General features: G+C 32.8%; 2 protein-coding genes, 1 long non-coding RNA gene and 1 pseudogene across 4 annotated transcripts; 2 read left to right on the top strand and 2 right to left on the bottom strand.

Annotated features, from left to right (window-relative positions):
• The first annotated feature begins 5,242 nt into the window (after window positions 1-5,242).
• Window positions 5,243-10,441, top strand: LOC146913153 (F-box/LRR-repeat protein At3g26922-like). The gene is made up of 6 exons (XM_085716394.1): window positions 5,243-5,533; window positions 7,880-7,904; window positions 9,305-9,648; window positions 9,727-9,966; window positions 10,112-10,252; window positions 10,403-10,441. The coding sequence occupies exons 1-6, from the start codon at window positions 5,243-5,245 to the stop codon at window positions 10,439-10,441; spliced, it is 1,080 nt and encodes a 359-aa protein (XP_085572520.1).
• Window positions 10,442-11,393: 952 nt separating this feature from the next.
• LOC146913150 (protein ABA DEFICIENT 4, chloroplastic-like) lies at window positions 11,394-24,694 on the bottom strand. 2 transcript variants are annotated; one of them, XM_085716393.1, is made up of 6 exons: window positions 24,552-24,694; window positions 23,663-23,852; window positions 22,902-23,002; window positions 22,310-22,438; window positions 22,128-22,216; window positions 11,394-11,697 (listed from the first exon to the last, which is right to left on the bottom strand). In XM_085716393.1, the coding sequence occupies exons 1-6, from the start codon at window positions 24,582-24,584 to the stop codon at window positions 11,550-11,552; spliced, it is 690 nt and encodes a 229-aa protein (XP_085572519.1). In that variant the 5' UTR covers window positions 24,585-24,694; the 3' UTR covers window positions 11,394-11,549. The 2 variants fall into 2 exon arrangements, with proteins under 2 accessions (XP_085572519.1, XP_085572518.1); XM_085716392.1 differs by lacking the exon at window positions 11,394-11,697 and adding an exon at window positions 21,019-21,369 and having other exon boundaries at window positions 24,552-24,693.
• On the bottom strand, window positions 17,284-17,899 carry LOC146913152 (uncharacterized). The gene is made up of 3 exons (XR_015015231.1): window positions 17,843-17,899; window positions 17,664-17,707; window positions 17,284-17,539 (listed from the first exon to the last, which is right to left on the bottom strand). It is a non-coding gene; the product is annotated as an uncharacterized LOC146913152 (long non-coding RNA).
• On the top strand, window positions 18,713-20,134 carry LOC146913151 (putative F-box/LRR-repeat protein At4g13960; annotated as a pseudogene).
• Window positions 24,695-24,734: the final 40 nt, after the last annotated feature.

Genomic DNA, 24,734 nt, shown 5'->3' with positions numbered 1-24,734 from the left:
ACTTCGTCTCTTGACTCTCCGGACAAAGAAACTTAAATAGGGGCAGCTGTTATACCCTAATTTTGGACCTAAAAATACTTGTTCAATTGTTCTTTTCTTGCATTATAAGTCATTTGATATGTCTCTGATCAATTGCATCTTTCTCTGCATTTTATTTCGATGTTATTTGCAAAATTTACATGCAAGGGTATTTTAGTCATTTCCTATGTCAAATGTCTCTCAGTCTTTCAAAATTTTGTTTGAGTCTTTTCAAGTAGTTTGAATAAGTCTTTGTTTCATTCTATGTCAAAACCCTTGCCAAAAATTGCATTTGAAGTCATTTTGAGTCAGTTTTGCCCCTAAGGGCATTTTGGTCTTTTCATGTGTCAAAACCCTGTTTAAATCCCAAAAATTGTCTCTGAGTCTTTTAATTTTGATTGTATGGGTCTTTGCTTCAATTTCTTGTAAAAAATCATTTTAAAATGGCATTCGAGTCGTTTCGAGTCGTTTTAGTCCCTAGGGGCGTTTTGGTCATTTCACATAAAAACTCTTGTCTGCTTCGTTGTTTTTAATCGTCTCGCTTTACGTTAATTTTCAATTTACTTTTTAAATTCAATTTTAGTTTTAATTTTCATTTTGGTCCTTGTACTTTTGTTATTTGCATTTTAATTCCTTTTTAAGTTTGTTAGAGTCCAAGTGCCATGTGTCCAAATGCCATTAGTCCACAAAAGTTTGTTACAAGTCTAGTGCCACATGTCCCACTCCAATTGGTCCAAGGCTTACCACATCACCTATAAATAGGTCAAAGTTGGTCAAGGTTCATTCAACTAATCATTTTTTCACACTAATTATTTTCAATCATTTTCACAAAAGTCACAAAAAATTTTCTTTCTTCCCTCTTTCTTCTTTTCTCTCACGTGACAAAAAAACACCACCACAACTAACTTTTCTCATCCTCCATAACCACCACTTTTCTCACCTCTAACTAATTCCCTCCACCTTCAACCACCACTCAACAAACTCTAACAACCTTCAACCACTACCATAACTTCCTTCTTCCACCATCATCATCAACAACATCCACCACCAAAACCACCACAATTATCATCTTTTCTCCATTCTTTTGTCCCTTTCTTTCTTCTTGTTCATAATAGAAAGGTGTTAGTGCTCAAAATCCATCAACGCCGCAATTTCACGCACAAAGAAAGAAGAAACAAATTGAAACCGTAAAAGAACAGCTTGAAAACCGTTACCTTCTCGCCGGAATCAACTACAAAGGCTTCACCGTTAAACAATTTCAAGAACTTAGAAAAACTCTTCCAGAAACAACGAAACTCGTTGTTGCGAAGAACACATTGGTGTATAAAGCACTTGAAGGAACACAATGGGAGACGCTGAACCAGTTCGTGAAAGAGGAAGAAGCTTGAACACGGGAACAACAACAACGTAGCAGTAGTGGATTCAAGCTCCAAGTGTTTAGGAATGCAAGTTTGAACCGAGTTGAACACAAGAATACCTCGGATCTTCAAGCTTTCCGGCATCTTCCTTTGATTTCTCCAATATAAATTAGAGGTAACACAATATCTTCTTTTTCGCTGCCAATCTACACCGATGCCATGTTTATATTTGTGTTGAAAGAATTTCTGTTTGGTGCATAAACTTGTAGATCTAGGCTGTTTTGGTTGTTTTCTTCGAAAAATTAATGGTGGATTTGAATAGAGGAGAGAAAAGTGGTTATAAACATGCGAAAATTTTTGAATTCGGAGAGTTTTAGAACTCTGGCACGGCGGCGCCACCACCGGCCACCGTGCCGGAAAATGCAGCTTTGTCGGGGAAGAAGGCTGAGACCGGTGCTGTGTTGTTGTAGTGAGGGAAAGTCTGAAGCAATGTTTGTTAAGAGGGAGGTTCTTGAATTAAAATGTGTTTTAAAACAAGCCAAACCCCTTTTTGTACTACGTGAACCGAACCGGGTTTTAACCCATGTCCATGTCCATTTCCCTTGGGTCCAACCCGCTCCAGTGGCCTCTTTAGGCCCAGTAACCAACTGCCGTGCCTGTTGCTATACACACCCCTGTTTCCTGCGTTTTTTGCTGTAAAATTGCTATATGCACCCGTGCTTTGCCTAAAAACCCCTCTAAAAATTCCAAATAATTTTCCGTTAATTTTCTCGTGCTTTTTGATGCATCTTGATGCTGTTTCCATGTTGAAAATTGATTAGAGTGTAGGGAAAATATTTTTGGTGGTCTTGTTAATTCAATGCTTTGATTTTTGTTAGATTTATGTTCAAAACTTTTAAGTGTTGGTGCTTTTTTTCTTGTAGTGATTTTGGCACTTGAAACCTATCATTTAAGATGTGGTTCCGTGCCAAAGTCCACTATAAGAGCATGTGTAACCTTTTCTTACTTTTAGTCCACTTTTTGTTGAGTTTCTTGTGACATTATGGTGCGATTCGGAACTTGGTCTTTGGTGCATGAAAATGGCTTTGAACATGTAACTATTTGAGTGAATTTGCCTATTAAATGTGATGTATGATTGCTGTTTTGAGTTAGATTTTTGTGGACCTTGTGTTTGATAAATAATGTGGAAAAAAGTGCATAAAGAACTTGGAAATCTTGTAAATTTTGGCATAGTTAAATCCCTAGATTCTCATGTTGGTTCTCTTGAAATAAGTCATCTAAAACTCCTCCAATATTATGAGAACCTAGGCTTTGATTTTGTTTTAGTTTTACATTGAATTCCAAGCTCTCTTAGCACTTTTTATTAAGTTTAATTGGTTTACTTCTCTTGCAAGTTACAATAGCTTTACTATGCTTTTTAATACTAGTTTCCATGTCATTTGTGCTACTAACCCTTTCATTTCATGTTTCATTCATCCATGAGCATTTCATCTCCTTCTTATATTTTTCTCTTTATTTTCTTGCAATTTAATTTGTACAAAGATTTAGAATGTAAAGACTTAGGAATTTTGTAATATTTTCCTCTATGCACTTTTAATTTCTTGGCAAAGAGGCCATAGAATGTATCTAGGGTATGATGTAAAGGACAATGGACTCTAATAATGTACACCGACACAAGCACCGACACTTGCACACACATCACTTTAGGTATAGTTAGAATATGCATGTTTAGATGTATGTCTAGGATTGTATGTTTAGATGAATGCCTAGGGTCCATACTTAGAAAGATCAATTTCTCAAAAAATATATGAACAAATATCACTCAAATGTTTTTCTAATAAACCTTGGGGTCAAAACCCCATTGAATTTTCCTTTTATTTTCTTAATCAAACTTCAATGAAAAATAATCAAACTTTGACTTCTTTTGCAAAATGACTAATCAAACCTCACTCTTTTCATAAATTCTCATGCCTTTAAGGCCTCTTTCTATTCTTCAAAATTCCAATTTTCAAACTTAAAATCAACCAACAAAAACAAAAATATTTTTGGAAGAGAACTACGGTGGATTTGATCCCTTAAACGGGTACGTAGGCAAGGAACAAAATTCCTTCAATTCAAATAAAATAAAAATCCAAACACATTCTTCTCCCTCAAATTCTTCATTTAGTAACTTTTAGGTGTAAATAACATTTTCAAGTAGCATTTAAAAATAAAGCGCGCGCGTAGAAATTAAAGACGGTTCCTATAGGATACTATAGTCGTTATGGGTGCCTAACACCTTCCCGTAGCGAAAACAACTCCCGGACCTCGATTCTCAAGGGTTTTGCTTACTTTTTCCCTTCCCAAGAAAAAAATAAGATATCACCGGTTTAAAAGGTTCAAACGTAATCAATGTTTGACACCCGAAAACCAAGATAAAACACCATTGTTGCAGGGAGTTGAGGGAGGGTTCAATCACCGCATTGAAGCTCTTTAATTAGTTTAATTAGAGATTGATACACTTGAGTGTTGTTTTAAGTTTTGTATCACCCGTTTGGGTTGACTTATACACTTGTTTGGTTTTTCTAGGTTAGGTTTCCCCCAGTTTTTGTTTAACTTTTCCTTTTTTTTAATAATATTTATGAGCAACTGTTAAAAGATTAGAATTGGATACCAACTTAGTTGGGAACCACTCTTTTTTTACGTCATTTTGATCTTGCCTTATAAAAAAATTAAAATAGATGAGAATAAATTATTTTTCTATATTTATGCCATAATAGATTTTTTTTTTCATATATTTAATGAAAGGAATTGAATAATAAGAAGAAGAAAGAGTAAACAAATTGATTTTATACTTTCCAAATTTCCATTAAGCACATAAAATTAAAGTGACCATGAGTTTAAGAGAGGACAATTATGAGAATTTGCTAAGTTTTTATATATTGTTAGTAGATTAAATTGACCAATCTAACTTTTTTTAAGGAAAAATTCCTGAATGGGATCGAACCAAGTACCACATACTATCTATTCACAACTCACTAAGGCACCGATGTTATTAATAAGGGAACTTCTACGGTACACCTGCAAATTAAGGTCTACCGGTACTCTTACTTCAAAAATCTATAAATTAACTAAAATTTTAAGAAATAAAGAGCTATTTCTTGACATTTGTATTTTAGAAAATGTCATTTCATGAGAAAAAACATCATTTCATTGTTTATAAAAATCATACTAATTTTTTTTCATTTTATTGTAAAAAATAATCAAAATTCTCTATTACGAGTACTAAAAATTCAGAAAAATTAAATTTTATTTCGTCGACGTTTTTGATAAATAAGATTTAATTATTATCATTATAGGTGATAGAAAACAATTTTTCTCTTCAAAAAAATAACACATTTAACTATTAATTTAATGATTATATGTTCCAATACACTCAAATCTTTGAGTGTACCATAGAATTTGCCTTTATCTAACTTTTCTATTGGGTCGAATATTCTCTCCTTAAATAACTGAAACACAGACTCGATGTAGCAATAAGTAATAATATATTTATTAAAAAAAAATGTAACAAGAATGACTTTGAGTTAGGGTTCCCTCAGAAAAAGAAAAAAAGACTTTGAATTAGGGTTTTTATTTGGTGCAGATTTTCTAATCGATAAGACTTTGAATTTTCTCGCCCTAAATAACTAAACCAAACCTACTGCTCCTATGATATAGTGCAGATTTTTATTTGGGGTATTTTCTCATAGGAGTGTTTTTTATTCGGTTTTAACCCAATACAATACCGAGTTATATATATATTTCTCACTTTGCTTTTAATATTCAAAACTTGCCGCAGAATCACACAATCAAAGCAGGGTGGGTTGGATTTTACTCAAATCAATATGAATCTCATGTCAGTGGCCGAGGTAACATTCTGGCATTTCTGGGTGTTTCTTCTACTGCAAGATATCCGGAATCCAGTGAAGAGAGTAAGACCAAAACATAACGACCATGATAACGAAGACAAACTAAGTGATTTACCCGAGTGTGTTTTACTTCACATACTCTCTTTTTTGAATACGAAATACGCAGTTCAAACTTGTATTTTGTCCAAAAGATGGAAGAATATATGGAAGAGTCTTCCAAGCCTTATAATAGGTTATTCACACTTTAAGGATCTCAAATGTTTCGAATATTTTGTTCATGGATTTTTAGCCTTATAATAGGTTATACACGTGATCGCTCAACGGCCAGGAGTGTCTCGCGGGGTATCAAAGCCATCTCGAATGGATTGTCAGATATGCTTTTACGCATAATGTCAAGCAATTACGAATCGATGTCAGAAAAGTTCAACACCTTCGGTCTTACTTCTTTTCATGTGACACTTTAACATCTCTTCATGTTTCTTTTGCTTCTCCTCCACAAACATTATTTCCAAATTCTTTGAATTTTCCAGCTTTAACCAACCTGTTTTTAGGTTCCTTTGACTTTGGTGTGGACGATGATGGCCGTGTTGAGCCTTTTAAAAAATTTAAGAGGTTGAATAGTTTGATCCTTCAAAATTGTCGCGCTCTTAACAAACATAACCTTTGCATATCGAGTGCCACACTCGCAAATTTAACAATACATGGAAACTTTTTGAAGGTTAACTGTTGCAGATTTGAGTTATACACTCCCAACCTCTGTACCTTTGATTATAAGGGTATTCCTTCTGTTCAGCAACTTTGTGGGAGCAACAGTAATCTCTCTTCTGTCAAACATGCAAATATTAATGTAACATGTTTTTCGAAAGCTGCAAAGACTTCGTTGATTGTATACAACTGGCTGGTTGAGCTAGCTAATATTGAATCATTGACAATCAATTCAATTATTCTTCAGGTACTATATGGCATGTTTGGTTGGTTTCACTTTTTATGCTTGTTTTTTCAGTTATAACTTTTGTTGAAAAATATGACTTGTGTTAAATTGATTCTCATTCATAGCCATGCCTCATTGCTTAGATGATCCAGTCAGATCCTAACATATCGAAGGCGGAGTTTCCTTCCTTTTGTAACTTGAAGTCACTGAAACTTCGAACGAACAAATCATCCATACCTAATGAATATCTGAATTTTTTGCTTCAAAACGCACCATCAGCAAAGGTTGACCTCATACGTTACTAAGGTAAATTTGTTGTTTTTTAGTTATTATGTTTGATTTGTGACAGGATTATAATTCATAAGTAGTTTTGTTTTATTTGATTCAGTTCACCCCTTCCTTGTTTGATAGAGTTTTTATTATAACCAACTTCGTCTAAAGTCTTAAGGATATTGACATAAAGATTGGCTTCATATTTTCTTGATTTCTTGATGTTGTACTTATTTGTTAAAGTGAAAATGATGTTATTTTTTCAGCTGAAGTTATAGATGTGGGCTTTGCAGAAAAAAGAAGGGTGGAGGATACCATCTAGAAGATTTTGTAGTTTCCCCAAGAGAACAGATTAAGCATGGATGCACTATAAATAACAACATTTTTGCCAAGAGAAATCTTTTTCCTAGCTAGATAGTTTGCTTAAGATTTATTTATTTTATTGCATATTTCATTTTCTGTTTGACTCATTTCTGTGACTTGCTAAATTATTATTCCAATTTTATTTCATCTTTTCCTAGATAGATAGTTTAATTGAGATAACTTTCATTTGTGCTTTTCATTAGTAAGAATAATTTGTTTAGTACCAATATACCATATTTAGTAAGAGTTATAATGGTCACTGTGAATCATTGTTTGTTTTCGGCCTTCTTTATTTCTATATTGTTTTATGGATACTATGAATGGAAAATATACACATAAGTTATATAAACTTCTTTTGATAGGAAAATCCAATCTTACACAATGCTACATTTAGAAATTCTCTTTCATTTAGAAAAAACAGTTTGGTTCAGTTGATGCAGTAGTAACAACTTAATTGTCGAATTGATTCTTAATAATTTTAGGTTGGTTTGTAATTTGCCATGATACAATGGTGTTAGTTTGGCAGCTAATGGTGATTTAGGAAAGAGAGATCCCCAATTTCTAAAAAATCACATGTGATCGGTGTCGGTTCGATGAGTTTAGAAATATGCATATTCACTTCCTTTTTTTTTTTACCGAACCGACGCCGATCAAGTCATTGTCGCATCTGTGTGGATGAGGATGACTGTGAGCTTCTACTTTTCAAGTACCAGAACCGTCTATCAAAGTGGCCAACTGTAGAATTAGTTCTATAATCCTATCTCAAATTCTTTTTAAAATCCACAAATTCTTCTGTCAAAATCATTATAATATGATATTTTGGTTCTACAAGTATGAATTCTTACATGGCTTGTAACAAGTAATATGTCCTTGAAGATTTTGATGTTGCAACTATGAAAAAACATGATGGACACATACACTAGTGAATTGTGATAGACCAAACAACTTATAATGTGATAATTTGATTTAGTGAAAAGAACTTAATTCCAATGTCATTTAGAAGTAACTTCAACACAAACCTGAATTTCTAATATTCTTAAACTTGAAATAACATTCTTTATTTGCTCTATAGGAGTTCAAGCATGTGTCATCTATGAACTATACTTGTTTTCTTTGGTAGCTTTAGTCATTGTTTTGTTTATGACATGAGAAAGAGAATTTTTTTTTTAAAAAAAAAAAAAAAACTAATAACCTCTTTTGATATTTTTACCAAACTACCCCTTTGAGGCCTCGTCGTTCCAAACAACGAGGCCCACATGGTTGACAAAAAGAAGGAACAACTCTTATGACTACTTACTAAATCGGTTATACGTTAATCCGATCTAAAAATTCCGATCTATTTGGTTGAATCAGTGAGGCCCAACCTAACAACCCTCACAAAAAGTGGAGCAATTCAGAAAAAAAATTCTTGTAGTGTTGTTAAGTAAAAACAACTAAAGTTGGTTATTGAAAAGTAAAAAATAGAAACCCAATTGGGCAAAAGAACAAGCAAAGAAAAAACTAATGCCTCTAGTCTCACTCTCATTCTGTTTCTCCGTGTCGCGAGCCTTCTCTTCGCGTCGCGACATAGACAGAAGTCAAATAAAAATTTATGATTTTAGTGATACTCCCTCCGTTTCAAAATACATGTCCAATTTTTGCAATGTGCACTATTCACTTGACTTACTTTGACCATATTTTTTAACTAATCTATAAATACAAATATTAGCATGTAAGATGTTGTTTAATTTGTCTCGACAAATATTTTCAAAATATTAAATTTTTATAATTTTTTACTTTAGATAATTAAATATATTAACGGTCAAAATTGTGCATTGTCATGTGTGAAATGGTTGACATGGACATGTATTTTGAAACGGAGGGAGTAGTAGATTACGACCGGGTCCATAGAAGATTATTAATTACCTATTTTCTTATAACCAAGTTATATTTGATACTTATCTATGATACTGGTGCATCATATGTCTTGTTTTATTCAAAAAAAACAACTAATAAGAATGACTTTAAATATTTGTGAGGAAAACCCTAATATTTCTAGGAACTAGGAAATAACATGTACGTACAGACTTTTCAGCCGTATTATCTCATAGTAGTTTTATTCGTATAATCAGAGCAATAGGGTTAGGGTTTTTACTTTCTCATTTTTTCTTTTTGTTTTCAAATCTTGCAGCAGAAACGCACCATCACAAAGGGTGGGTTGGTTTTTACTCAAATCAATATGAATCTCATGTCGATGGTCGAGGTAACATTCTGGCATTACTGGTTGTTTCTTCTACTGCAAGGAATCCCAAACACTGTGAAGAGAGTAATTCAAAAATATAACGACTATGATAACGAAGACAAATTAAGTGATTTACCGGAGTGTGTTTTACTTCACATACTCTCTTTTTTGAACACCAAATACGCAGTTCAAACTTGTGTTTTGTCCAAAAGATGGAAGAATCTCTGGAAGCGTCTTCCAAGCCTTAAAATAGGTTATTCACACTTTATGGCTTCGCAAGTTCTCGATTTCAAGGAGCCTCGAAGTATCGAAAAGTTCTTTTATCGATTTTTAGATAAACGTGATAAATCAACCCCACTGCAAGTTCTCGATTTCGTGGGGCCTCAAAGCCATATCGAAAGAATTGTCCAAACTTTGTCACCATACTTATTTTTATGTCACACTTTAACATGTCTTCACATTTCGGTTGCTTCTCCTCAAAGAACTTTATTTCCAAAATCTTTGAATTTTCCAGCATTGACTAGTCTGTCTTTACGGTCCTTTGACTTTCGTGTGGGCGATGATGGTATTGTTGAGCCCTTTTCGGCATTTAAGAGGTTAAAAAATTTGATCCTTCGAGATTGTAACGTTCATGATAATCGAAACTTGTGCATATCGAGTGACACACTTATCAATTTAACAATAGACTACTGCAACTTGGAGTTACACACTCCAAGTCTATGTACCTTTGTTTATAAGGGTATTCCTACTGTTCAACAACTCTGTGGGAGCAAGAGTAATCTCTCTTCTGTCAAACATGTAAATATTGATGAAATAAGTTTATCGGAATCTGCAAAGACTTCGTTGATTCTATACAACTGGCTGGTTGAGCTGGCTAATATCGAATCATTGACAATCAATTCAACTATTCTTCAGGTACATTATGGCATGTTTGGTTGGTTTCACTTTTTATTACAACAACTTTTTTCTTAATATGCTTGTTTTTTTTGTTATGATTTTTGTCAAAAAATAGAACTTATGTTAAATTTATTCTCATTCATAGTCATCCTTCATTGCTTAGATTCTCGACTCAGTTCCTAACATTTTGAAGGCTGAGTTTCCTTCCTTATGTAACTTGAAGTCGTTGAAAATAAAAACAAACCTATCATCCATACCTAATGGATATCTGGCTTTTTTGCTTCAAAACGCACCTTCAGCAAAGGTTTACCTCTTACGTTGACTAAGGTAAATGTGCATTGAACTTGTTCAACCATTTTTTTCTGGTTTGATTTTCGCCTTTTTTTTTCCATCAGGTAACTCTGATTATAAAATGACTCACTTGTTTGAGTTCATGTACGGCTGCTCATTACAGATGACAACAGAAGTTACAGATGTCGATATTTCCCGATAATCAGGGTGGAGGATGCTACCAAGAGATTAGATTAAGCATGGATGCACTCTAATAACAATGATTATTCCAAGAGAAATCTTTCACTACCTAGATAGCATGCTTAAAATTTATTTATTTGGTTGTGACTTTTTTTTGAAGTATGACTGTGACTTGCTAAATTATCATTCCTATTTTATTTCATTTATTATACTTTAAGGGGATTTATAAACTTGAATATTTAAGGAAATTAGTGTTTTTATTTTATGGTACATTTAGAAAAACAGTTTGGTTCAGTTGATAGTAGCAATTCTGTTTGGATCAACGCATATTTTAACAGCTCAATTCGTACAAGAGCAATTAAGGTGGAATCGGCTTTGGTGTATAAAACTGGTTCGCCGTTTCAGTGCTGTTTGGGCTGAAGCACAACCGGTACGGGTCAGGTTTGTTCAATGGGACAGCTTGATAGATGGTTTTCAGTGAACCGCTATTTGAAAATCACTCGAGATTCTGTTGATGATCGACGACATCCATCAGAATTAGAAGCTTATGATACTCCTCGTCTTTTCAGCATAAATGTTGATATGACCGGAGTCGATTCGAGCATAAACAAGAAAATTGAATAAGAATTTAGTTTAGAAGTACATGAATTCATTTTTTCATGTTTTTGTTGAACCGACACTGATCAAGTTACTTTCTCATCCGTGAGGTCAAGGATGACATTGACATTCCAATTTTAGAAGGCTATGTCTGTCATCATTGGAATTTCAGACGATTTTCAAGTGCCGTTGAATAGTGAACCGTCTATGAAAGTGGTCGAATGTAGAATTTTGCCTATAATCAAAATGGTGAACAAAAGGATCCAAACTAGAAACATCTAGGAGAAAACTTAGATGTTGTATGTATGTCCCATTATGATATTAAAAGATTAAATTTTCGGTTAAATTTAAAATGAAAAGATTTATACTATTACATATACACAATCTATGTGCTAAATTATGATGTTGCAATTATGACCAAACATGATGGACACATACACTTGTGAATTGTGATAGAACAAACAAATCACAATGAATTTCTGATATTCTTAAACTTGAAATAAAATTCTTATAGGAATTCAAACATTTTCCCTCTATAATCCATGTTTGTTTTCTTTGGTAGTTTTAGTCATTGCTTTGGTTATGACATGAGAAAGAATCCCAATAGGGCAACAGAACAAGCATAGAGAAACTGAATGCCTAGTCTCAATCTGATTCTCTTGTCCATCTTGAAATACCTGCCTGCATTTATATCCACAAGCATTTATATCCACAAATATGTAGTTAGAATAAGCTTTAAATTTGATTTTAGTCTCCAGAAATTTGTCCCATTCTGTGTCTGTAATAAACTTATTAAAAAAGATATAGCTTTTGATCATTGTTAGTCCTTCTAATATTTGGATTATGTTGACTTAGTCATGTAAAATAAAATATGTTATATTTTATGGATTGTGCTGTGTAGCACTCACACTTTCCATTGAAGGTGTGTACGGCATCCTGATACGACACTAACACATATAGTTACATTTAATCATTTCATTTTCTCAAATTACTATCGGTGTCGACATGTCAATTTTGTTGTAATTAGTATTTGAAACGTAGATTGCATAGTGTAAATAGTGGTGGTTAGTTGGTTGTGTGTTGTAACTAACTTTCTGATATTTTCTGTTTTAGTTATTTTTGACAAAATAAAAGTCACAATTTATAAAAAAAAATGCATGTGATCAAAATAAAAAATTGTAAAGTTTTTATATAAATCATTGGTTAATCGAAAAACTATGGTGATTCATATCTTACAAGCAATGGTGTTACTTTTTCAGCTGAAAACCATAACCAAGTTCACACCACAACAGAAATAATAGATGTGAGCTTTGCAGAAAAATAAAAGAAAGGTGGTTGATACTATCTAGAAGATTTTGTTGCATTCTAGTTTCCCTAAGATTAGATAACAGATTAAGCATGGATGCACTATAATAACTACATTTTTGCCAAGAGAAATCTTTATTGAACGGACACCAATTAAGTCATTGTCGCATATGTATAGACGAGGATGATTGTGAGCTTCTACTTTTTGAAGGTTGCGTCTGCATCATTAGATTTTCAAGTACCGGTAAACAGCGAACCTTATATCAAAGTGGCCAACCGTAGAAATAGCTCTATAATCCTATCTCGAATTCCTTTTAACATCCACAAATTCTTTTGTCAAAATCTTATCTTATTTACAGCAGCTTGTTGCCCGCTTGCCTTCTATTCAAGTGTAAATAATGGTTTTTATATTTTAGTTGAGTTTAATATTTCTTTACAGTAATGGAGAAAACTAAGGTGTTGTTTTATAGATGCTTTTGTGACTCTTACTAACTATAACATGCCACATCCACATCGATTATATTTTGGTTAAATTTAAAAAAAAAAAAAAAAATATCATACAATTAGATATACAAACCAACTAAAATATCATACAATTAGCTCTATGTACTAAATTATTATCGAAGAACAATAAAAATAGCGCAGAGAACTGTACCTAAGTTTGGTCCTACAAGTATAAATTCTAACATTGCTTGAAACAGGTAATATGTCCTTGAAAGATTTTGATGTTTGCAACTATGAAAAAACATGATTGACGCATACACTAGTGAATTGTGATATACCAAACAACTTATAATGTGATATTTTGATTTAGTGAAAAGAACTTAACTTCAACTCAAACCTGAATTTCTAATATTCTTAAACTTGAAAGAAAAAAATTTGTTTGTTCTATAGGAGTTCAAGCATGCGTCATCTATGAACCATACTTGTTTTCTTTGGTAGTTTTAGTCATTGTTTTGTTTATGACATGAGAAAGAGAATTTTTTTAAAAAAATAATAACTTCATTTGATTTTTTTTTACCAAACTACCCTGCTTAAAAAATATAGAGTTGTCATGCTTTCTTTCGGCCCTTTGAGGCCTCGTCGTTCCAAACAGTGAGGCCACAGGGTTGACAAAAAGAAAGGGCAACTCTTATGACCACTTATTAAATCGGTTATTTGTTAATCCGGTCTAAAAAGTCCATCCTCTTATTAATAGGTTATTGAAAAGAAAAAATCTGAGAGAGAATCTCAATTGGGCTAAAGAACAAGCAAAGAAAAACTTTTGTCAAAAAAAAAAAAGCAAAGAAAAACTAAATGCCTAGTCTCACTCTGTTTCTTCATTTAGAAATATGTAAGTAAAATACCATTTAAATTTGTTTTTAGTCCCCACAAATATGTCTCATTTAGAGTCCCTAAAAAGCTTAATAAAACTATTCCTTTTGGTCATCGCTAGTCCTTCTAATATTTGGATAGTGTTGCTTAGTCATGTAAAATAAAATTTGTCGTATTTTATTGATTGAACTTTGGCACCGACACTTTCCATTAAAGCTAGTATTTAGTGTCTTGATATAACACCGACACATGTGATTGTATTTAATTATTTAATTTTTTTCAAATTGTTATTAGTGTCGGATGTAGTGTTCAGTATTGTCGGGGGTTCAGAGAGATTAAAAGCAATGAACTCCACATCATAGGGACTAATACAACATGAACCAAATATTATTGTCGGTAAAACAAAATAACAAGACTAAAATCAATCTTTTAATTTTCAAAGATTGAACACAAAACAATCAGAATTGATAAAAGAAATTAGAATTTTTTAACAAAAAATGAATTAAATATGAATTCTTTCAAAAAAAATGAATTAAATATGAATTTTTAAGCGACTTATAAAATGCATATTTAATTCATCTTTTGTTAAAAGATTCTAAATTTTTGCAAGAGAGATTTCTTTAATATACTAAAGTCACTGCACAAAATTATTCAAAATTTTGAACAATACATATGACTTGACTTAAAAGCAAGGACCAACAATGTTGATTTTTTTTAGGGAGCAATGTTGATTGAAAACGTTTGGAGAACCATTGTTTAAAGAACAATTTAAAAGGGATTGTCGTGAATTCATATCAAAACTCACACCAATATATACTTTGTTGTGTGAAGCATAGCGGCTAAAACCAAAGTGAATAAACAGGCACAAACAATAGAATAAGATAAAAGGAGAAGAAGAACACAACGATATTTGTTTACCAAATTCGGTTCAAATTTGACCCACTCTGCCGTTCCACTTTACACAAAGATTCCAAAAGGAATTACAATAATCAGTCTTCATGACGTAATTCTACCCTTCTCTAGAATCTCTACTCGTGACCAATAGACTCAATGATTTGTCACACCTAAGGTGTTTGAATGGTGTTTCCAAACTCTAGAATTTACCTCAGAATCCCTCAAACCTTAACCTATTGATTTCCTAAAGGTTCCCTCTTTTGATCTCTGTAGGTTTGGCTTTTTTGCACTCTCTAAAACCCAACTCTCTAATACCCTAAACTTGAAATGCATTTTTATAGGATTCAATTAGACCCTTAAAACTTGATGACTAAGAAAACCGAGCCTTCTCCCCGCGTCACGAGATAGGCATAACTCAAAATTATGATTTTAGTAGTAATAGACGACGATTGAGTCCATTAAATTAAGAAAATTATGAGTTTAATGGTACCTATTTTCTGATAACCAAGTTATATTTGATACTTATCTATGATACTCTAAAAAAAAACATGCATCATACGTCTAGTTTAATTATAAAAAAAAAAAAAACAAGTAATAAGAATGAGTTTGAATATTTGTCAGGAAAACCCTAATATTCCTAGGAACTAGGAAATAACATGTACGTGCAGACTTTTCAGCCGTATTATCTCATAGTAGTTTTATTCGTACTAGACTTTCGACCCGTGCTTCCGCACGGGTCATACAAAAGAAAAATTATAGCGCAAATGTGAAAGGGATCATTTTACTTGAAACCAAAAAATAGTATAATTCAATTCATAAAATAAATCGTCAGAAACCTTTGTAATGCACCATATTAAACAATTTCCACGACATCAACCCTGTTACGGTAACATGACATAGTTTATTGAAAAAAGAAAATCCAACGTCTGTCGACATAAAAATAGTACCAAAATGCAATAAAAACATGACTACAAAACCAAGTGCTACACATTACGGAAAACTTCTTTGTAGACCACATTCGATGTCACATTAGCATCTTGACCGTCCTCGTCATTGATCAACATCTTTAAACCATCCCTCGAAGTAACCCTCGATACTGCGACGTACAATTGTCCATGTGAAAAAACAGGAGACGGTAGATAGACACCAACATTTTTCAAAGACTGACCCTGACTCTTGTTAATAGTCATTGCAAATGAGACGGACAACGGAAACTGCCTTCGTTTAAACTTGGACGGAATTCTAGTATCAGACGGTTCTAGCGATAACCTTGGAATAAACACCTTTTCACCTATATTAGACCCAGATATTATCTCTGCCTCAAGCACAAATTTACCCATCTTTGTAATAATCAATCTTGTACCGTTACATAAGCCCAAATTTTGATCTATGGTCCTCAATAACATCACAGGTACTCCTACTTTCAATCGAATCCTATGGTTTGGCAATCCGGAGGCAACAATGGTGTTGAGAAATTCAGGCGTGTGGATGACGTCTAGTGCGTCACCGCCTAGGTTTTTATGATAAGGTGTATCATAACTCAAATAAATTTTCTCCTCACCAGGAATCAAGTCTAACACATAATCATTAACCTGATCAACAATTGTATTCTTTGGTGCCAATATTGCTCTACTTTGAAAATATTCTGATTTACCAATGTTTCCTAACAAATTTGGGTAAGTGCTTTCAACAATAGATGCAATAGGATTACCTGAACTTGGAATAAGCAAGTCGCACGGGATTTCCGACTAAAACATGCACGAATAAATTATATTGTAATAAAAAAATGTCGTGAAATAAGTCATATGATAAAAATGTATTAGATTAGGCTTATCATCTTGACATAAACCTTATGTCAAATTTTTATCAAATTAGTCAACCTTCATCGACATGACTTAGTTAGTATATCCCGTTAAAATTTTTCATTTAAATTACAAATCATTAATTCTTATTTGACAACTTTTTATCGGAGTCCAATAGCAAACAAAACATAAGCACGGTGATAGAAAGAAATTATCTTGAAAAAAGATTGATACCATGATAAGAAAAAGCATGAACAACTTAAATTGCATTGTATTAATAAGAAAATAGTTAACAATTTAAATCCATTGCTACAAAATTTGTTACGATAGAAGCTGACATAGTGAGGAAGAATAGAAGACCAAATATATATATGTGTTACTCAAACATAAAAGAACTATCAGAAGGTATAGGGGTTTTGAAGAATTGAAACATGGTAGAGGAATAAAAAGTAGTGATGCATTAAAATTAGCAATGACAAACTCAGATGAAGTATACACCTTGTTAGCAAAACCAATTCCAAGCCTTACAAACAGACCATGCTTAAATCAACAAAGATGAGAAATCTTGCTTCACACTCCTACGTTATATTCTAGAATTTACATTACAACGATAGCAACACAAAACCAGCTGAACCTGCTATGGCCAATGACTGAAATATGCTACCACAATATCTTCCCAAAAAGCTATGAGCTTTGATAAGAACCAAGAGAGCATAAGAAACCATTCCAAAGAAAACAAACCAAAGCTAACTACACTGAGGAGCCATAATAGGGATCCTATCTCATTTACTGATAACTACAAAAGGAATCAATTCTTTCAGTTTCATCATATAGACAAATCCTGCTTCTTGTTGTTTGAAATCAATCAGAAATAGAACAAAAAACACAGTATTTATGCAGGAGCACTAAAAGAAACAAAAGGAGATAAGAACCAAGAGAGCATAAGAAACCATTCCAAAGAAAACAAACCAAAGCTAACTACACTGAGGAGCCAAACTATTTTTAAAAAAACATCAGAAGACCAATACAAACATCGAGTTAAAGAAGACTATAAAAATCTATTAGCCAATTAAAACAACCATATGTAGACACTGTCATAGGGCAACAACTCCTATGAATTCTCTAGTACCCACTTGCCTGATAATAGTACGATGTGGGATGTTTTGTGCCTGCCATGCTTTTAATTTCATTTGACTCTCAAAATCTAGCTGCAAATCATCAAAAATTTTCAGTTACATCAATCCACAATATCAAAAGTAAGCAGCAAATAATCTTTTATTTTCTTCACAAATGGCTTAGAAATCACTTCTACATGCTCAAATAATAACTCACCTTTAATTTCCTCATAATAGGGATCCTATCTCATTTGCTGATAACTACAAAAGGAATCAATTTTTTTAGTTTCGTCATATAGACAATTCCTGCTTTTTATTGTTTGAAATCGATCAGAAATAGAACCAACAATATGTTATTGATGACAAAAAAATGTTGCCTGACTTTTAAAAATTTACCTCTTCAAGAATAATAATAGATAGGCAGATGGAAGGTGATAAGGACTTATAGTAACCTGATATGATAAGCACTTTTCAATAAGTGCTTAACTAAATTACAATTGCATATCCAAACATAACCTAAATCAAACATAGAAATTAACGGATCCAATTAAAATAACAAAAATCAAAACACCGTCGTTCCAACAAACAAATCAAAAGCAAACAAAAAATCAGTAAATTACAACAAACAACAACAAAACCTTAAATTAACAATAGATTGATGAAAAAAGCATGCTTTGGTAGCGGATTTCTTGCTTGATTTAGGCATAATGAACAGAAAGGAAGAATGAGAAATTGGGGGATGCGGCGGAAGCTATTCAAAACCCTGCGGCTGAGAGAGAATTAGGGTTCTGGAAATAGCAGAGAGAGAGAGTGAGGAATTGTGAGAAGAGACAAATAGTAGTAATAGGAGTAATACGATTTTTAAATTTATCTCTTAATTAAATAGGTTAGGGTAAAACAGGAATTTTAGTCATTAGGGTTTAGGTTTAATTAGGGCTAAAATAATTAAATTTTTGGTTAGGGTAAATTAGTAATTATAAGCATTAGGGCAACAGTGAAATTAGGGCAACAATGACTGCTTGGGACAACTTTTATATATAGAATAGATTAGGGCTAAAATAATTAAATTTTTGGTTAGGGTAAATTAGTAATTATAAGCATTAGGGCAACAGTGAAATTAGGGCAACAATGACTGCTTGGGACAACTTTTATATATAGAATAGATAATCAAAGCAATAGGGTTAGGGTTTTTACTTTCTCATTTTGATTTTTGTTTTCATTATTTGCAGCAGAAACGCACCATTAAAGGGTGGATCTCAAATCAATATGAATCTCATGTTGATGGCCGAGGTAGCATTCTGGCATTACTGGTTGTTTTCATCTACAGCAAGTAATCCAGAACCCGGTGAAGAGAGTAATTGATAATAACGACAAATTAAGTGATTTGCCCGATTGTGTTTTACTTCACATACTCTCTTTTTTAAACACCAAATACGCAATTCAAACTTGTGTTTTGTCCAAAAGATGGAAGAATCTCTGGAAGCGACTTCCAAGCCTTAAAATAGGTTATTCACATTTTAAGGATCTTAGATGTTTCGAATATTTCGTTCATGGATTTTTAGGTAGACGTGATCGCTCAACAGCACTGCAAGTTCTCGATTTCATGGGGACTGAAAGCCATATCGAAAGATTTGTCAACAGTACTCTCTTGCGACCATACTTAATTTTATGTCACACTTTAACTTCTCTTCAGATTTCTGTTGCTTCTCCTCAAAGAACTTTATTTCCAAATTCTTTGATTTTTCCAGCATTAACTAGTTTGTCTTTACGGTCATTTGACTTTCGTGTGGGCGGTGATGGTAATGTTGAACCCTTTTCAGCATTTAAGAGGTTAAAAAATTTGATCCTTCGAGATTGTAACGTTCATGGTGATCGAAACTTGTGCATATCGAGTGCCACACTTATCAATTTAGCAATAGACTATTGCAACTTGGAATTATACACTCCAAATCTCTGTACCTTTGTTTATAAGGGTATTCCTACTGTTCAACAACTCTGTGGGAGCAAGACTAATCTCTCTTCTGTCAAACATGTAAACATTGATGTAAATATTGATGTAATAAGTTTGTCGGAATCTGCAAAGACTTCGTTGATTCTATACAACTGGCTGGTTGAGCTTCCTAATATCGAATCATTGACAATCAATCCAACTATTCTTCAGGTACTTTATGGCTTGTTTGGTTGGTTTCACTTTTTATTACAGCAACTTTTTTTCTTAATATGCTTGTTTATTTTTGTTTGTTTGTTATAATTTTTGTCAAAAGTACGACTTGCCATTAATTGATCCTCATTCATAGTCGTCTCATTGCTTAGATTCTCTACTCAGTTCCTAACATATTGAAGGTGGAGTTTCCTTCCTTGTGTAACTTGAAGTCACTGAAAGTAAAAACGACCCTATCATCCATACCTAATGGATATCTGGCATTTTTGCTTCAAAACGCACCGTCAGCAAAGGTTTACCTCTTACGTTGACTAAGGTAAATCCGCATTCAACTTCTTCAACAATTTTTTCTGGTTTAGATTTTTGCCTTTTTTTTCCCTCGGTAACTCTGATTATAAAATGACTCACTTGTTTGAGTTCAAGTACGGCTGCTCGTTACAGATGACAAGAAGTTACAGATGTTGAGATTAATTTCCCGATAATCAGGGTGGAGGATGCTACCAAGAGATTAGATTAAGCATGGATGCACTATAATAACAATAATTTATTTATTTTTTTGCGACATTTTTTTTTACATATGGCTGCGACTTGCTGAATGATCATTCCTATTTTATTTCAGTTATTATACTTTTAGGGGATTTATATACTTGAATATTTAAGGAAATTAGTGTTTTTATTTGATGGTACATTTAGAAAAACAGTTTGGTTCAGTTGATAGTAGCAATTCTGTTTGTTTCAAATGCATATTTTAACAGTTCAGTTCGAACAAGAGCAATTAAGTTAAAATCGGGTTTGGTGTATAAAACTGGTTTGCCATTTCAGTACTGTTTGGGCTGAAGCACAACCGGTACGGGTCAGTTTTGTTCAATGAGACAGATTGATAGGTGGTTTACGGTGAACCGCTATTTAAAAATCACTCGAAATTCTGTTGATGATCGACGACATCCATCAGAATTAGAAGCTCATGATACTCCTCGTCTTTTCAGCGTAGATGTTGACATGACCGGAGTTGATTCAACAAAAACTAGAAAAATTGAACAAGAATTTAGTTTAGAAGTACATGCATTCATTTTCTCATGTTTTTGTTGAACTGACACCGATCAAGTTACTTTCTCATCCTGTAGGGCAAGGATGACATTGAATAGTGAACCGTCTATGAAAGTGGTTGAATGTAGAAGTGAATAGTGAACAGTCTATGAAAGTGGTTGAATGTAGAATTTTCGCTATAAGTTTCAGACGATTTTCAAGTGCCAGTGAATAGTGAACCGTCTATGAAAGTGGTCGAATGTAGAATTTTCCGTATAATCAAAATGGTGAACAAAAGGATCCAAACTACCTCTAGGAGAAAACTTAGATGTTGCTGTATAGATGTTGTTTGTATTTTTTTTTACTAATGATAACATGACACAAGGATTAAATTTTCGGTTAAATTTAAAATTAAAAGATTTATATTATTACATATACACAATCTATGTGCTAAATAATTATGATGTTGCAACTATGACCAAACATGATGGACACATACACTTGTGAATTGTGATAGAAAAAACAACTTACAATGAATTTCTGATATTCTTAAACTTGAAATAAAATTCTTATTCAAGCATGTGCCCTCTATAAACCATGTTTGTTTTCTTTGGTAGTTTTAGTCATTGCTTTGGTTAAGACATGAGAAAGAATCCCAATAGGGCAAAAAAACAAGCATAGAGAAACTGAATGCCTAGTCTCAATCTGATTCTCTTGTCCATCTTGAAATACCTGCCTGCATTTATATCCAAAAACATGTAGTTAGAATAAGCTTTTAAATTTGTTTTTAGTCCCCACATATGTTCCATTCTAAGTCTGAAATATAGTTTTTGATCATTGTTAGTCCTTCTAATATTTGGATGATGTTGACTTAGTCATGTAAAATAGAATCTGTTATATTTTATGGATTGTGCTGTGTAGCACTCACACTTTCCATTGAAGGTGTGTCCGGCATCCTGATACGACACTGACACTGACACATATAGTTGCATTTAATTATTTCATTTTCTCAAATTATGGGTGTTGATGTAATTAGTAATTCAAACTTAGATTGCATCGTGTAAATAGTGGCAGTTAGTTGGTTGTGTCCTGTAACTAACTTACCTATTTTTTCTGTTTTAGTTAGTCAGAGAAAACGGTTACTTGCAGAGCAAGCAACAACATTAATATGTGTATATGTATCACCTTCATATTCATTCCTCTATTTTCTTAAGGAAAAACACATTTCATGCCCAACAAATGTTAGTATCTGTGTTAGTGCTTTATAGGTATTGAAAGCAAATACTGTCCACGTATTATAGGTACTAGTATAACACGAACAGTGACAAAATCAAGAAAGCAAGGACTAAAAGCAGAAAAATTTCTTTTCAGGGACTAAGATTGAAAGGAGGCATATTTAGAAGGACTAAAATCGCATTTAAACCTAATAATAACCGAGGAATGAGAAAGTAATGTAATTCAAGGGGGTTAGCAAAGAAAAGAGACAAAACCAACCTTGCAGCAAAGAGATCAATAACTAGCAGGTGAATCCAAGCAGAAGCTAAAGTCATTTCACTAGAGAACATTTTTCCTATACTAGTTAGCTGCACCAAATAAAAAACAAGATATCACAATGTATATAATATAATATAACTATTTTGAAAAATAAAACTTTAATTTTATGGATGAATACTCACCTCTGGTAGTAAGTATTTACTTGCAAAAAGAAGTTCAACTGTCTCAGGTGTCCATGAAAGGTACAATAAATATGCATATAAAATGCCAAGAATTACATATGGCACATTACTTTGCATAGACTTTTTTGTCTGCAATTTTTGCATTCAAGGAAAATGTATTAGGCTTATGGAAAAAGGAAAATAAAAAAATAGTGCTTGGTTTGAGAAGAATATGAAAAGACTTGTTAGAACTCAACAAACATGCAATTTTAGCAATGATTTAAAAACAGAACCAGATTTTTCAACCGGTTGAACCTAAAACATTCGAACCAGGACTTTAGCAATGTTGTGAAAACCGAATCAGAGGGTTCAACTAGTTGAATCTTGAAACAGCACCTATTGTTTGGTTATTTGAGTGGTTCAATCACAGTTTCATCCCGGTTTGAGTAGTTTGAATCATTTGAACCAGAACTCAAAGTTTTTGCTATTTCGACTCGATGTTCGGTTTTTAAAACATGCATATTTGCTTGAAATAAATATTATGTAAAGGCATTTATAAATATCAAGAACTGAAAATTTTGAAGATTTTTCTCAAATAGAGTAAGAAACATACTAGCTCGGAATTCGGAGCTAGAGCCATGAGAGTGTAAAATGGGAGTACTGCTGATGTTCCTATTGTAAAGGCGCTGCTAGCAAGTTGTGATCCAGATATCACTGCAACATGTAGAGAAAAAAAAATCAATAGAGTTTCAAATAAATGAGACAGAGGTAATGAAGCATGCATTTCAAATATAATGCAAAAAGGTTTATAAATATTTATACACAATTTTCATTTTTTTGACAGTTAAGATAATACAAGAGTTTGTAACTATATATTTTGAGTTTAAAAAAGGTTTAACACATATGTCTAATGTGAGATATGATTCAACATATGTCTAAAACATGTTTATACTGTCGGTGTATAGTTATTAAAGTTTACATATAATGATACAAATTACGTATTTTACATATATGTAAAACATGTTTATACTGTCGGTGTACACACTTAACAAACAGAATTTCTCATAAGAAGTTAAACAATTTTACATTGAGTAATCTCAACAGTTGATGAGATAATCAAACGTTAATGTTACGTTCACATGCATGACGAATTAAGAATTTTTCATCAACGGTTGAAATTACTTATTTTACGCTCTAAACTGAATCGCTAGGTTTCGACGAGACACATCTTTACTTTTTTGGATACATGAAAGTGACTTCATAGCATCATCTTTGTGTAGAACAAATAAATTTGCTGAAAACTTTATAAGAATACATGAATTAATTTGGACCAACTTGTAAAAAGTAACAAAGGTATCACAGAAAAAGGATTACAAGAAGCATTTACTGGACTGGCTTTTTTAGGAGATGCCACCAATCTCATAACTTTTTGTTTCACAACAATTCTTGATCCTCCAATGAAACTCCAATCTCTGATTAAGTTGACTCTACTTTTCACATTGCTTCTGATAGGGAAAGAATAATTTTGCCCCTTCAAAATTGTAGTCTTCCCTAAGTAATCAATCTTTAAGAAATAGAATCACATTACAATTATGTTAGTTATAAATTATAAAAGGATAAACTCAACATGATTGATCTTTATCTTACATTACAATTGAACATTTTTCCGCAGTTTAAAATAATCGGTGAGACTTTCGAGTCATGGTTCAATTGGTACAAACCCAGTTGAAATAGATGACAAAAAAAAAAAGAAATATTAAAAAGTGAAAAAATGCAAACAATAAAAATCGGTAGAATCAACCCGAGTTCAATTTGGTTAACCAGATTGCGGTACAACTAAGATCAACCCAACCAGCAAACTGGTCGATTCCAGATTGAACCTATTGGTTAAATTTAATTTTTAAACCAACGATCCATAGAATGGTAAACAAACTATGTCAAACTAGGTCGGTCCAATAATTTGCGATAGTAAATGAGGTCTTAAACAAGCTTTAATATATGAAGTCTTTTTTGGCTACATATGTGGCCATTTTCGTGAGCCTAAAACTAGAGTTTTAGTAGCCTAATCCTTGGACCGGCTCCGAGGTCAAATATCATACCATAAAAAGATATTCATTTTCAACATCAAAGTTCAAAACATTAAAAAACAAGAACTAAGAAAACAAAAAATGTGCATAAAAAGAAGATCTCAAAGAAAAAACAAGAACAGGAGATAAAATAAGAAACACCAAGATCATATCAAACAAAAAAAAAAAAGAAGTACCTTAGAATGGCAAAAGCAAGTAGAGAAAGCCATGGTTGAAGAAAAACAAGGGAACTGAATATTGGAATGAGCAACAATAGCCACTTCATGAATGAATAATATATAATGCACAACAGATAGCAATGACAGCACTTTCCACTTGATTAGTAAACAAAGTGTTGAAAGTCAGACCCCCAAAAAAAG

The sequence above is a fragment of the Medicago sativa genome, chromosome 6 (genome assembly GCF_051527215.1).
Source record: "Medicago sativa cultivar Bolivia chromosome 6, Bolivia_mono, whole genome shotgun sequence".
NCBI classification, from domain to species: domain Eukaryota; kingdom Viridiplantae; phylum Streptophyta; class Magnoliopsida; order Fabales; family Fabaceae; genus Medicago; species Medicago sativa.
This window is presented reverse-complemented; position numbering and strand designations above follow the sequence as displayed.

Coding starts and splice junctions, on each gene's coding strand:
- LOC146913150 (XM_085716393.1), bottom strand. CDS start 24,584: ATGGCTTTCTCTACTTGCTTTTGCCATTCTAAG. Junction 22,439..22,901: donor TAGCTCCGAATTCCGAGCTA/GTATGTTTCTTA, acceptor CAAAAATTGCAG/ACAAAAAAGTCTATGCAAAG. Junction 22,217..22,309: donor GTAAATACTTACTACCAGAG/GTGAGTATTCAT, acceptor TATTTGGTGCAG/CTAACTAGTATAGGAAAAAT.
- LOC146913153 (XM_085716394.1), top strand. CDS start 5,243: ATGAATCTCATGTCAGTGGCCGAGGTAACATTCTGGCATTTCTGGGTG. Junction 5,534..7,879: donor AGGATCTCAAATGTTTCGAA/TATTTTGTTCAT, acceptor TAAACTTGAAAT/AACATTCTTTATTTGCTCTA. Junction 9,967..10,111: donor TCAATTCAACTATTCTTCAG/GTACATTATGGC, acceptor TTCATTGCTTAG/ATTCTCGACTCAGTTCCTAA.